The 14,220-nt window shown below is 46.7% G+C and overlaps 1 protein-coding gene across 1 annotated transcript; it reads right to left on the minus strand.

The window, feature by feature from the left end:
* Positions 1 to 393: 393 nt before the first annotated feature.
* Positions 394 to 8,320, minus strand: LOC110307497 (alpha-1-antiproteinase-like). The gene is made up of 6 exons (XM_021179733.1): positions 8,257 to 8,320; positions 7,468 to 7,588; positions 6,432 to 7,054; positions 4,029 to 4,299; positions 1,874 to 2,024; positions 394 to 696 (listed from the first exon to the last, which is right to left on the minus strand). Exons 3-6 carry the CDS (start codon positions 7,051 to 7,053, stop codon positions 484 to 486), a joined length of 1,257 nt encoding a protein of 418 aa, XP_021035392.1. The 5' UTR covers position 7,054; positions 7,468 to 7,588; positions 8,257 to 8,320; the 3' UTR covers positions 394 to 483.
* Between the last annotated feature and the right edge of the window lie 5,900 nt (positions 8,321 to 14,220).

Here is a 14,220-nt window from a genome sequence, read left to right on the forward strand (position 1 = left end):
GCTCAATGGATACTGGCTCTAATGATTTGTTAGAAGATATCTTCCCTCACAGAAGATGATTTCCTCCCGGAAAGAGCATGGGGAGTGCCTTGTGGGAGCAGAGCTGATGGCTCTCTGAAGATGTCCCCAACTGAAATTTCAGCAGGTTTTTTTTTCCTCAAAGAGACCGGAGAAATTCCCCACATGTTTTCCTTTTCAGACCCAGGGCAAGAAGATAGAAGCTTAGTTGGCATCCTTGTGAGCCATGGATCAGCTGGATTCCAGCAAGCAGCCAAGAACAGACAGTCCAGAGATCTCTGACTCGTCAACACGTTTCCAGGTTGCTCTTAGCAGAGTCTCCATGTTCCTCTAGGAAGACAGCCTTCCGCATGGTCCAAGAACACCTCTCAGAAATTCTCACTTGCTGTTTGTTTTATTGAACCGAACCTCAAAGGAATATGACTGTGCTACAACTCAGGTAGTGAGGGGAAAAAAAATCAGAATTCAGGGACCATGTACAGCATCCATGGTGACTCTAGTAGGATTCACCACTCTCCCCATGAAGAGAAGGCTCTTGCTGGCCTCATCCAGGATTAGTAGTAGGAAGGATCTATTGAAGTGGAGGGCAGCAAGGCCTGGCTCGGGGTTGACACGGGTGTTGGAGACATCCTCTCCCTCTCCATCCTCATTCACAGACAGCTCTGCCCTGTGTACTGCCTTTGGAGACCAAGGTTCACAGTGTTGAGGGAGCAGTAGCTCTGACAACCCCACCTCCTGCATGTTACACTGACTTTCTCTGCACTGGGCCCAGGATGCCCAGGACCCAAGCCTTGTGCCATCCTGCTAGAGGAAGGCAGATGATGTTACAGAATAGAAGACGCTCATTTCTGCATCTCTGTGAGTTCCAGGACATTGGGGGCTTGTTCTCCACTCTCTCTGCACCCTCCATAAATTCCCCTCACACCACCTCTGGCACCACGCAGTGGCTGTTTTTATCTCCTCACTGTGCTCCTGGCAAAGAGGCAGCCTGGCTTTTGGGGAGCTGATTGCTGTGTAGCCTCAACTGTTTGTACTGTGTTGCTCCTGTGGTCCTTACCCTATTCATTGCCCAGACTCCTAGAAATATGGCTTTCTTGCTCCTGCCCCTTCTCAAGACACTGGGTCCTGGAATTTCCATTGCACAATGCATCTTTACCAGAATCCCTTTCCATTCCCACCCTTATCTCTGAAGACTCCTTTGCTGTCACCCACTATCTTGGTTCTCTAGTGATCTGGAGCACTCTCCTTCCACTGGCTCAGAGTCCATCCAGCCATTTCCTGCCAAAGGCCCCCAGTGGCCCTCAGACCCAACTCATGGAATGCACAACCTGAAGGCCAGATCACTTGGTCACTGAGTCCAGGATCTGCTCTCTGAGCCTCCCCTGTAGTTTGCCAGCCAGTATTCTAGCATCCCTTCTCTGTTCCACAGATAACACCCTTGTAAAGCTTGACTCCAACCACATTCTGTTGTCATGGAATTCTTTACCTCTACAGTGGGGAGTGGAATACAGGAATGACACAAACCACTTTTATATGACATTATTCTCTAGTGACCATGAGGGTTCGTTCCTTCCTGTCACCAGGGGATTAGATTATATCCACATGCCCAGCATTGATGCTCCTGTCTCTCCCCTCACCAGATAATAAGCTTGATGAGCCAATTGTTTATTTCCCCTGATTAGCCACCTTTGAGGGACAGCCAGCTCAGGACACACCTGGAGTTGAGAATCACCATTTCCTTGTTTGCCTCCAGAGAGCACCATGAGTTCTCATTGTTGCTCTCTGAACAAGCTAGGACAGGGAAACCACACGCAGTATTAAGCATAAGGAGCCTGGCAACTGGGCATTAACCTACCGTGGTGACCCTCAAGGGTGCCTTTTGCGGAGTGATTCCTGAGAGGTCCATGCGTTTGTTGAACAGTTTAAGGCTACTGTTAACGTGCTTGAAACTTTCCATCTGAAGAGCAACGGGTATAGAGAATTTGGGGAAAAACAACCACCGCTTTCTGCTCAGGGAAACAGAAGAAGAGAATATAGCTGTTATCATGTTGTCTTGAAATCCACCCCAGCCAGTGCACTCCCGGCACACAAACAAGAGCAGCTGTGTTTACTGCACATTGCAACAGGCGGGCTGTGCCAGGGACTCCTCAAGGCAATTTGCTTCCCCTTGGCAATGCTGGCAAGTGATCAGTGAGCTTGCTCTAAAATCTGAGATGGGGGCATCTAAGAGTCTTTGAGTTTGTTGCAAGCTTCAGGAGGCAGAGCCAGCCAAATCATAATGCTCCCAAATCCTGAGCAGTGCTTAGGCCCCAATAATGAGCTTTATCTCTCAGTCAGTAGAACCCATCCTTATAAATGGTTCCCATGGACTTTGACTTTGTATCTTCCATCAAGAGAATCTCTTCTTGTGCTTATTACAAATCTTTCCTCCCTAGAACATCTTATTGTAAAGGTCACATGTGTTTTCTTACTTTGCTGTAGAGTTTCTTTCTGGCCATGCCTAAAGTGTTCTTGGTTTAATTGTCACGTGGAAAACTTTTCCCAACATTTTACTGTGCTAAATAATAAAAGAAACCCAGATTTCAGACTCTGAGAGTTCCCACCCAGTGCCTTCTGAGGTGGTGCAGATCTGAGTTGCATTCTTCACTTCATAGGTTAGGGGTTGGGACACAAAGGTACACTGTTTTAAACCCTGCCAGCCCTTGAGCTGTAGCGTTAGTTCTCATAGACAGGCTGCAATGGAATGTATGGCTGGGCTTCAGCAACACTTGCCTGGGTCAGGGCTTTGCAGACTTTAACACAAGCACAATTGCCCTAGAGCCTGCAGGGCTTGAAGTGCACACAAGAATTCAAGCTTCCTACAAACATCCAGACGAAGCAAAAGATTCTGCCACAGGCTAGGCTTTGGGTAGCCAAAGCATTAGATACATAAGAACAGTGGTTCCCAACCTGTGACCCCTCTGGGGGTTGAGTGACCCTTTCACAAGGCTTATCTGAGACCATCAGAAAGCAGTTATTTACATTAAGATTCCCAACAGTAGCAAAATTACAGTTATGAAGTAGCAACAAAAATAATTTTGTGGTTGGGAATCACCACAACATGAGGATCTGTATTCAAGGGTCATAAAGAGGGTTGAGAGCTTCAGTTCCAGAGATGTTGAACAAACTGATGTTAGAACAGCACAGAGAAAGGCAAATGGCTAGAAAGCCAAGCGTTCCTGTGCTGCCTTGTGCACAGGCAGCCAGTAAAGAGGCTAGCTTCTGCTTCTTAGCAGGGTCACTAACAGGTCACCCATTCATAAGTTCCAAGGTAAGTACTTATCCAAACACCAGTTCCATAGCACTGTGGTCTTCTTGGTGACACACTGATCCTTCCTCTCTGTGGGTAAGTGAGTGTAGGTGCGCGTGCGTGCACATCTATGTGGAGGTCAAAGAAAGACAACAGTAGTGTTGTTCTTTCCAACCTTTTCTTTTTCTTGAGACAAGTCTCTCACCAGCCTGAAACTCAGTGTGCAATGTGTGTTGGGTAGTGGTTTTGGTGGCTTTGTATCTCAGCCTGAAACAGCTAAGGGTCATCTGTGAAGAGAAACCTCAACTGAGATTGAGAAAATGACTCCATCAGTTTGCCTTGGTGCTAGGATGGCCAGCTTTTGTGTACATGGGTTTTCAGGGTTCAACTCTGAATCTCATACTTGCAAGGCAAGCCCTTGACCATCTTCCCATCTCCCTTGTCCACCATCTATAACTCTACATTAAACCTCTTACAGAAAGATCCAGTTGGCTGATACAGTGGTGACGATGGTGATGGTTGTGATTTTGTGTATTTTCCCTGACTTTGGAAGGTGTGGATTGCTGAATCCTGTCTGACCATTTCTGTGTGACCAAGTTCCAGATCCCGCGTCATGCCCCAAAGATTTGAAAGGTTCTCAACCTTAAACCCAGAGCCACGGGGGCCATGGAAAAAGTCTGGTAGCACTTAGGGTGGAGGGTCGAAATAGCTGGGTTCTTACCTCAGTGGAAAGGGCTGAATCCACGTGTCAAAACTCTGCTCCAACAGTGCCTTCTCACATTCCTTAAGATCTCCATTATTGGGAAGAAAGAAGACACCTGAGATGTTGCAGGTGAATGGCAGCTGGAGGACATAGCTGTGTATCTGGGAGAAATACTTCAGCTGGAACCAGCCTATCCTCTGCATCATTGGTACCAGGATATTGGTCCCATTGCCTAAGGAGAAGTTCCTCATCTCTGTGTACTTCGGGTTAAAGCGATATTTCCATTTCCCTGATAATAAAGTGCATAGGAATCAGAGGGGGCAGCCACATCTAGGGCACATCACATTTTGTCTATCAGGGAGGCTCTAAATCTTATACATGCCAGGAATGTTCCATGTGGCAAGTCACATAGGCACCTGTAAGAGATTCCTGTCCACACAGATCTGAGGAAGGTAACATAAACAACATGATTGATAAGAAAGCTAATGAGCTAGCAGGGGATACTGACTGAGCAGGGAGAGAAATCAAAGAGAAGAGGCAGTTGCACACATAACACACTGGAAAGTAGTGCCTATTAGAGTCTTAACAGTACATTGGTCAAGCCATAGAACAGTTGGGGGAGGAACTTTCCCAAATGAATAAGATGAAACATGGGGCAGCCCAGTGGTGGGAAGGCATTGACTTCGGAACATAGGAAAGATGAGCATCTAGAATGAGAAGGGAAGAGACCATAAGAGGTGAGGCCAGAGATGACAGGAGTCCACCAGTTCCTGGGACAGTGTTGGGAATAATAGGTCTCTTAAGGACACCCAATGAGCATCAGTGGGGTGCTTGAATCAAAGCCCTGAGTACAGACCTTTCCCACAGCAATTGCTCAGCAATTGCTAGAGTGCTGTTTCAATATTATTGTGCAACTCTACCAAGTCAGATCACATTCTTTCCCCTGACATCTGCAGGAACAGCTGGACTACAATCCTTTGGACACGGGCCCAAGAAATTCTACAGCCCAGCCTCCCCTAAGCTCCTTTTCTGGCTTCTTTCCCTACAGCTGAAGTTTTGTCATGAAATCTGGTGGTCAGCTCTTAAAGACTCTCTGGGCTGGCCCTACAGGGCTGTGGAGGCACTGATCTCAGCGCTCCAGTTGGGGCCACAGGAACTGGGGAGGATGAGAAAGATGACTTTCTTGTCTTGTAATCCTGACTGGGTATGGCAAAGGTAGGTGTTCTGTAGAAGAACCTTCCCTTATGCAGAAAGCAGTCCACTGTCTTGGGAAAAATAATCAGAAAGCCATGAGAGTGTTACTAAGAGAAAAGAGAAATGAACTCAGAAGCAAGTTGCTCCTGTCAGCAGTTCGAAACTGGCCATTTTCTGGGGTTCTAGGTTTCCAAAATCCAAGCCTGCACCTCTTAAAGAACTGCTCTGCACACCCACCAGCTACCTGGCCATTCAGACTACCAAGAAGCCTCTCAACGCCATGGGCCAAACCAAAGCTACACAGCCCTATTTTTCTACACATCCTTCTCTTTGGGGGAGAGATAGGAGGGGTGCCCATTACAAGGTAGGAGGCCAGGTTATATCTAAATGTCAGAGGTACAACAGTTGTTAAATATAGGTGACATTCTGTGCTCCCTTGTTTTCTACCTAAAGCTTACAACTTCTCCCTCCAGTGAACTGGACCATGTCAGCTGCCTGCAACGTTGTTCTCTCACCCCCCCCCCCACCATGCTTTGGAGGCTCCTAACTCCATTTCAGATCTCTATGCCTGGCAGAGCTACCTGATCAGTACCTTAACCAGATCCTACTGTCTCAACCTCCTCCTTCCTAAGTTATTGTGATGGTCTTGAGTAATACTGAACGGTAGGTTGTAGGACCACTGAGCTCATGCTTTGAGTCCTTAGGTAGATATTGAGCAGTACTTCATTAGCTCCTACATCCTACCCCACAGCATTACTCAACACCTTCCTAATGACTCAAAGGACTAGATCAGCGGTTCTCAACCTTCCTAATGCTACAACGCTCGAATACAGTTCCACATGTTATGCTGAGCCCCAACTGTAAAATTATTTTCGTTGCTATTTCATAACTGTAATTTTGCTACTATTATGAGTTGTGACATAAATATCTGCGTTTTTGGATAGTCTTAGGAGACACCAGTGACAGGGTCATTTGACCGCCCCCAGCCAAGGGGTCTTGACCCAGAGGATGAGAATCACTGGGGTATCTAGATTGAAGGGGATTTGAGAGACAGAGGTATGGAAAGGATTAGGGAGTTGACTCAAGAGGGAGGTATCCAGAGATGGGCAAGAAAAGGATGCTGCCCCAAGCTGAAAGAGCAGAGAATACCTAGAAAGAACTAGAGTCTTGGAGGAAGTCTTCTTGAGTCAGCAGGAGGCAGAAAGGTTTCATTCATGGCTCACTGACCTTTAAAGAGATTATAATTGGTCAGAAACAAATGAGTTGGTGGCTTCAAATTTCTCAGCAGCCTTGTAACTTTGCCTTGGGTCTTGACCTTAATGGCCAAGTCTATCTGCTTTTTGGCCAACTTATGGTTCCCAAAAGAGATGAGGATGACGTCGCTGCTGTAGGAGCTGTTGGCTAGTGTGAGAAACGTCTTTTGTGGCTTTAGGGTCTTGTCTATAAAGAACAAACTTCCAGTGTGGATCCCACAGTGCTCAGGAGGCAGCAGAGCACTCAGCAGCTTTCCATACTGCACGGCGGCCTTAGCATCCAAGGCTCCTGTGACTCTGAACCCTAGACTCTGCAGAACCTGCTGTCGGGCTTCCGGCTTATCCTGGAAGGCCAGCAGCACAAGAGGCATGATGATACTGAGTGGAGAGAAGATGACGTTCTTGCCTAGTTTGGACTTTGGTAGCTGTGTGTACAGGCTCAAGGCAAATTTTTGGTTGTTGAAGAATGGGGGTGCCCCTTGGATTGCTGGTGTTCGTGATGTGTTTGAAGTCTCTGTGGGTGGTGTCACTGGGCCACCAGAACAGGGAACTAGCCCAGCCAGGAGCAACCAGAGGGACAGGATGGAGAGTGCCATCCTAGATTAAAAAAAAAGAATCAGTCGGATCACTCAGTTTGAATCTGCAGTTCAACAAAAGACACAAAGCTCCAAGGCCCCTGCTGCTCTGCCCTCTGTAGGGGCCTTAGGTTGGCTTTGGTTGGGGAAGGGACGGGAATGCTAAGGGACGGGCAAAATCTTGGGCACAGTCAGGCTTGGGAGTCTGACTCATCTGAGCCTGACTGTCAACTTCTGCCCCTCTCATTGGAGGCCCCAGGTATAAACAGAGTAGGGGGAAGTTGATAGATATTCAACCAAACTGTAGAATGTAGCAAATCTGCTCTGACTGTTCCCCAAGGGAGGTTAGGATTTAGCTGTGACCACCCATGGTCTGTGTATATGTTCTTAATCTCTGTTCAACACCAGGTCAAGTTCAACCTAACACCTACTCACCTGAAACCTGTCTGCCAGTGGCTGCCCAGGTGCCGGCCTTTGCCCTTCTGTGTCCTGCTTGTTCCTTGGAGTCTGAGGCCTGGGGACCCGGATCAACCTCTTCTGTATCCACTGGCTTTCCCTTGAATTTGGCCAGAGAGGAGAGGCTGGTAGATATTCCATTCCCTTGATGGTGCAGACCCACCCTCCTGCATCCTATTGCAGCTAAGGAAACCCTTCTTCCTGGGTCTAGCTCTTTCCAGCCATTTTCTACTCTTTTAACTTGGGGCAGTTCTGCCGCTGTTATCCACCTCTGTGGCCTACCTCAGGATACCTCCTCCTTGAGTTCTCACCCCAACTCTTTTCACCCCTACCCTCAAATATCCTCGGTACAGTCTTGTCCTTCCAGTCATTGAGAGGGCTCCAAGCAAGGCTTCATTTAATCCTTAGAGCCATGCAAAAATCTTGGGCCTATGGAGATCAGGGAAGTAAAGTGCCCTACTCGAGGACCACAGCCAGCCAGTGACAGAGCCTGTCATAGATAGTCTGTCTCAAAGCTTTATCTTTCACTGCCTCCTAGTCAGACTGAGGCATTCCTCTATAATTAGACCCTCTGAACACTAGCCTTCCAGGCCCTGTGATTCGCTGCCCAGCAAGGCTGAGGCACCCCTGGAGCAGAGTCCAACAATGGTCTCTGATCATGCAGAGGGCCATATCTCCAGGGGCAAACTAGGAGCTCTGGGGCCCAGGCCCCAGGCCAAAGGAAAGTAAGTTTCACTTACAGGACATATACTGTTGAGTCTGACTCACCTGTAGCTGCCCAGGACAGAAGAATGAGGGAACCAAAACCACGACTTGCCAGTCCAAGCAGTCATGGCCACAGAACAAGGTCAGCATGTACCTTCCTCGGGCAACTCTTCCAGCCACAGTGCAGGTGCTCACTGATGTATGGGGAACCTAGAGGCACAGAAGCTGCTGAGCCAGCCTGATGTGGAAGGGCTCATACATTAGTCATGTCAAAAAACAAGAACAGAGACATCCTGGGACATTTTTTCTCCTATCCCATCCATTCATTGTTCCATCCACTCACACCTGAAGCACTTCCTTTTATCTGACAATGGCTAGGCATTGAGAAGGGAGTAAGTGTGCGTGTTCAGTGTGTGTGTGTGTGTGTGTCTGACTGTCTGTCTGTCTGTCTGTCTATCTGTTTGTCCACCACTTTTCAGTAAGGTAGATGTCATTTGAGAGTACATCTTACCACTATGTTACCTTCTGGAACTGGGGTAAGGGTGTGTGAACCCTGGACTTATGAAACCCTATACTGGATGAATTATCTATTGTTTGTGCTTGGGCTCTTGGCCAGCTCACTCTCTGTTCTTGTTTTCTTATCCAAAGAATTGAAAGTTGGCACACATAGGTGAACAAGGCAGCACATTAACTTTATCCGGAGAGAAGCCTTAGTGCAGATTATAGAGGGATATGTAGTTAAGTTTGACAGTGGGCCACAAGAGAAGTACTCAAGGGCCCCAAACTGTAGCCCGGAGTCTCTATTTCTGGGATATAGGGATGGTTACTTAGGGGTGCAGTTCAATGGTTTTTTTATTTTGACTGGTGGATTACGTCTCTTTTTCCTTACTGCTTATGTTTCTTCCCACGTGCATCCGATTTAAATGATATGTATTAGATGGTGAATATAGATGCAAGGACAGTTTGCACTGGTACCAAAAAAGCCAGTTCAAGCCAGACCAGCCTTTCTATCCTTCCTGCTCCAACACACTCGAAAAGAATACTTGAATAGAACTTGTACTTGAATAGAACTTTATTGTTGTTCGGGGCAGAGAAACTTCCGCTGTTGTTGAGAAGGAGTATGTGTAACTCTGCGGGTGGGTGTCTGAGGTTCCTGGGTGATGGTTTGGAGGAGAGAGAGGAATGTGCAGGTAAAGGAGGCATGTCTCCAGGAATGAGCAGTGTTTTCTCCCTCTATGTAGAAGCACAAGCAGTTAACAGATCTGTTCTTTGAATAGGGAGAGCAGCAGCTCTGACTCATTTGTCTGCTAGCGCAGTCCTTGGTGGATCTTCACAAGAGGCAGTGGCTGTACTTTGCAGGTAAGCCCAGAAAAGTTTGAGTGATTTCTTCAAAGAGAACAACACGTAGAAAAAGAGGGAGGCAGGCCAAGGAAGGCCATGTGACACCAAGGTTCATGTTCTTTCTGCTCTAGAGAACAACTTCATGGGAACCAATACATTTTGGGTTACCTCCAAGGCTGTTAGAGGAAGAGAACACGGAGGGCTGGTGAAGTTGTTGAGTGCTGAACATCTTCATAATCACCAGCTTAGATCTGAGATCTCCACATAGACAATCCTGTACAATCTAGTCCTTTTCTCAGTTGAGTAGTTTGCCCTGGAGTTTCTTTGACCAGATTTTCTAAGGATGAAATGGGCAGCCTTTCTCATCTGGTACACTTCTGCCTGGAAAATGCATTTGGGACTCTCTCTCTTTGTGGGAGAGCACTGTGATCCACCAACCATGGCTGTGAGGTGAACACAGGGCATGCGCAATCATCTCTACAAATCTTACTCCTAGATGCTGTGCAAATCAGGTTCTCATTGTCAAAATGAAATACCCGAGGCAGGTTAGCTTAATGATAAAAAGAGGCTTACCAATTAGAGGATTCAAGGGTATGTCCATGGCATTGGCTCTGTTCTGCACATAACTTTCTTGTTGTCAGTGTCCTAAGGCAGCTAGTGATATCAAGTAGCAGGGAATCTATGTCCATACCTACAAGTCTGTTCCCTCTCCGACTTCTTTCAAAGCCATCAGATTTCAGTTTTAGGAGCTTGTCCTAATTTATCTTGCCCTATTCATTCTCCAAAGCTCTCATCTTTAGACCCCATAGCTCTGTTTTGTTTGGATGATGTTTGTACCATTAACAAATGACTCTGGAGACTCGACTCATCTGTGAGTCTGGTGAGCTGGTAACTGAAGCTAGTTAGTCCTGATATCCAGGAGTCATAAAAGAGACAGGGAGGTTGAGTAGGCTAGGATGTGGGACTATTGTCCTAGAGAGGACAAAAGGTATGTAAGCTGGAAGAGAGGGATGGAACAGTAGGGCAAGTCTAGATGAAGGACCCCACCAACTAAAAAAATGCTAAATATTAAGCACAAGAAACCCTTGGAAGAGGGTGAGGGTAGAGCTTAGCCAGTAAAATGTTTTCCATGCAAGTGTAATGCATGAGTTTAGATTCCCAGTACCCATGTCAAAGCTGGATATTGTAACACACACCTGTAACCCCAGTACTGGCTGAAGGCAGAGACAGACAGATTCCTGGAGCTCACTGGCTAGCTAGCCTCCATGTTTTTTTTTTTTTTTTCAAGTTCAGGTTCATTCATAGTACTGGTATCAAAAAATACAGTGCAGTGTGGTATAGGAAGAAACCTGGTGTCAACCTCTGGGCTCCTCATTGCCATGTACACAACTGCATGTAGCCACATAATCATACCACATGCACACGCATGCACGAGCGTGCACACACACCCACACGCACACACACAAACATACACACACACACACACAAAGAGAGAGAGAGAAAGAGAGAGAGAGAGAGAGAGAGAGAGAGAGAGAGAGAGAGAGAGAGAGCAACCGATCGACCTTGGAAGATGCATAATGATTCAATTTCTATCAAAGATAAGTAGGCTCAGACAACCAATTGGAAGGCACTTCAGAGATCACAAGGATAACTTGGTAAGCTGTTTCCATCTTGGCTGCCATCTTGGGTCCAGTGTGGTACATCCTGGATTATTGTGGTAGGGGTGTTTGGAGCTGTTTGAACAGAGAAGAAGTAGAGCCATGGTGATTAGTGGTGTCTGCCATGGGCAGGAGGGCAGAAGGACTGGCATATAGACCATTGCTTGCCATTCACAGAGGCCAGAGCTCTTGTCGTGGAGATGAGGAAGTATAGGTTGGAAGAACCTGAACCTTCCCAAGGGCCACCTCACTGGAGTCAAAATGAGAATTATTTAATAAATCTCATTTTCTATGTTCTATGCTCCATACCATGCCTTCTCTGGGCACTGGTGGGAAGCCATAACCAGTTCTTAGCCTGTCCAATGGGAATAAACACCTGGTAGCAGCTGGATATTGATTCTGATCTCTACACATGTGCACCCACATGCCTCTGACCTTCACCTGCCTCTCTTTATTGAACAAACACGCCTTGGAGTCAGTTTACTGAGCCTCACCTGGCTAATCTCAATGCTGTTTCAGGGTGGCTGCCCCCACTGCTTGAGCACCCACTGCATGCTTGGAGCTTTGGGTGTAGCACCATATTTAAAAAACAACCTCAAACCCTAGAAGGCATTAAGATACCTCTGCCCTTGTGAAAGGCAAAGAGGAGTTCACGTGTATTACCCAGTCAGACACAGCTCGTGAGTGGCTAGCTCAAGGCATGGCCTCCAAGCCAAAATGCTTCTTCTTGGATGTCCTTATTTTGGAAATACCATTGGGTGCCCAAAGTCAGTCATGGTAATAACTGCACGTTTATTGCCTCTGTCCTGGACATGGGTTTCCCTGCAGATCCCAGGGGATGACCCTCCTCCATCCTCTCATTCCTCCCAAGGCAGATGTTAGTTCATGCTCATTTCCTGGGCTCTCAACTTTGCAAGAGGAACCTCCTTCCCCCAAACCCTACTGACTGTCCTCCTTACATGGATACTCCAGCTCAGGAACAAAGATCTGCTCAGGATGTGTTAGTATCCAGGTTCCTCCTTTTCTGAAGACTTACGTTACTGTGATATTGTGGCCACAGGCGAATACCACAAACTGGGTGTCTCACCACCTGGAATTCATTCCCTTGTACAGTTCCATAGGCCAGACATACTGTTGACAGAATTCATTCCTCAGCCCTGCCTATACCTCTCCTTAGCTGTCAGGTGGTCGTCTTCATCTTCACATCCATGGTGATTCCCTCAGTAGCCTCACCTGAGGTCTACTGTGTGTTCAAGTGGCTTACCAAGGTCCATGTCTTCTCATCCAGTTTTTCCCTTTTATAAGAATACCGGTTAGGTTAAAATGCATCCAACACACTCCTTTTCACTTGATCGCCCCTGGGAAGACCCTGTTTCCAAAATATGTCCTTGTTCTGTGTTACTGGAGGTAAGAATGTCAACATATGAATTATAATTAGTTCACATCACACCTCTTAGAACCTGTATCTTCATGTGTAGCACAACAAGGGATGTTATATTATTATGGAAAATTTCACGTGTTTATACATGTAGAGAAAGTTCACCCACATGGTGGACCACACAATGTAGGCACCAATGTACAGTGCACAACTTGTGCCACTGTCCATGGTGACCCCCAGGACAATCCTCTGAACAAATAACAGGACAGCACAAAGTCTATTTCTCATTACAAAGATGTGGGTAATTCAGAATCATCCATTCACTGAACCTTTATGGATCTCACACAGTGTACACAGTGAGTAACCCTGGACTGACATATACACAGCAGAAGATGTGTGAGTAAATGTGTAATTTAGTACGAGAAGCTCAATGGATAACAGCTTTGTTGACTTAATTGACTTAATCAGCCTAATTTCTGGGGTCATTGACTAGCAATCACACTCAAAAAATGTCCAAACATAGCAGATGCCCACTGTGAAGAAATATTCCTTTAGAAGCAGTTTTAATGGTACAGTTATTAAAGTGGTCCTATTAAATATAGTTCTCTATTGCAATGCTGGGGCTGACAACTCCTGCCGTTTCCTCAGGAGCTTTGCTCTCACCAACTTTTCTAGTTTTTGCCCATCCCCTCATGTAACTGCAGAGATTAAAGCCACGGATTTGGTGGGGGATGTAGCTTGGGGGTAGAGAAGTAGCCTTGCATGCTGAAGTCCCTTGTTTCATCCCCCAAATAAAAGCCTGTATGTTTGCGGAGGATTGAGCAGGATTACTGTGAAAAAGAAAAAAAAAGTAAGTGAGGTTATTTAGCCACAGAGATGAACAAAAAAAGGGTATGAGGGTAGTGACTGGGTCCTGCTGGTGCCTCCCTAGCCTGGAGTGTAGGTTAATATTAACAGGCTCAAAGTGATGTGGGGTTGTGTAATCGAGGGCCTGGCCACCAACTCCACAGATGGTCTCACCATTCACTTCATCTCCTGGATTTCAGTTGCCCTCCATGTAATGCTGGGACCCAGGGTGGGGTCGGGGGGGATGTCAGTCCTGGGCAGTACTGTGCCACCACCTGCTGTGATGATGTCACTCTGAACCAAGCATGTCAACTGAAGTCGCAGCACATCCGTGTCTTTCCATGCAGGCTGTGAATGTTGGGAGCAGAGGGCTTCTGAAGCCTTTTGTGTCAGTATCTCTGGGCACAGGAAACAGGTACACAGGCAGAAGAACGATGTGTGCAGTGGGTGGGAGGTATGGGGTCTATTATCTGACTCCACTCCTCACTGCTAGACACACACGTACCACTTAAAATAATAAAAAAATAAATCCGTGTGTGTGTGTGTGTGTGTGTGTGTGTGTGTGTGTAAGGGGGGTGATGGTTTCTCTGTGTAGCCTGTCTATCCTGGATCTCACTTTGTTAACCAGGCTGGCCTTGAACTCAGAGATCAGCCTGCCTCTGCCTCCCGAGTTCAGCACTGTCTGAATGTCTCCATTTTATTTATTTTTTTTTTTGATTTTTAATATTTTTATTACATATTTTCCTCAATTACATTTCCAATGCTATCCCAAAAGTCCCCCATAGCGCCCCCCACTTCCCTACC

Source organism: Mus caroli, chromosome 12 (assembly GCF_900094665.2).
Source record: "Mus caroli chromosome 12, CAROLI_EIJ_v1.1, whole genome shotgun sequence".
In the NCBI taxonomy this organism is placed as follows: Eukaryota; Metazoa; Chordata; class Mammalia; order Rodentia; family Muridae; genus Mus; species Mus caroli.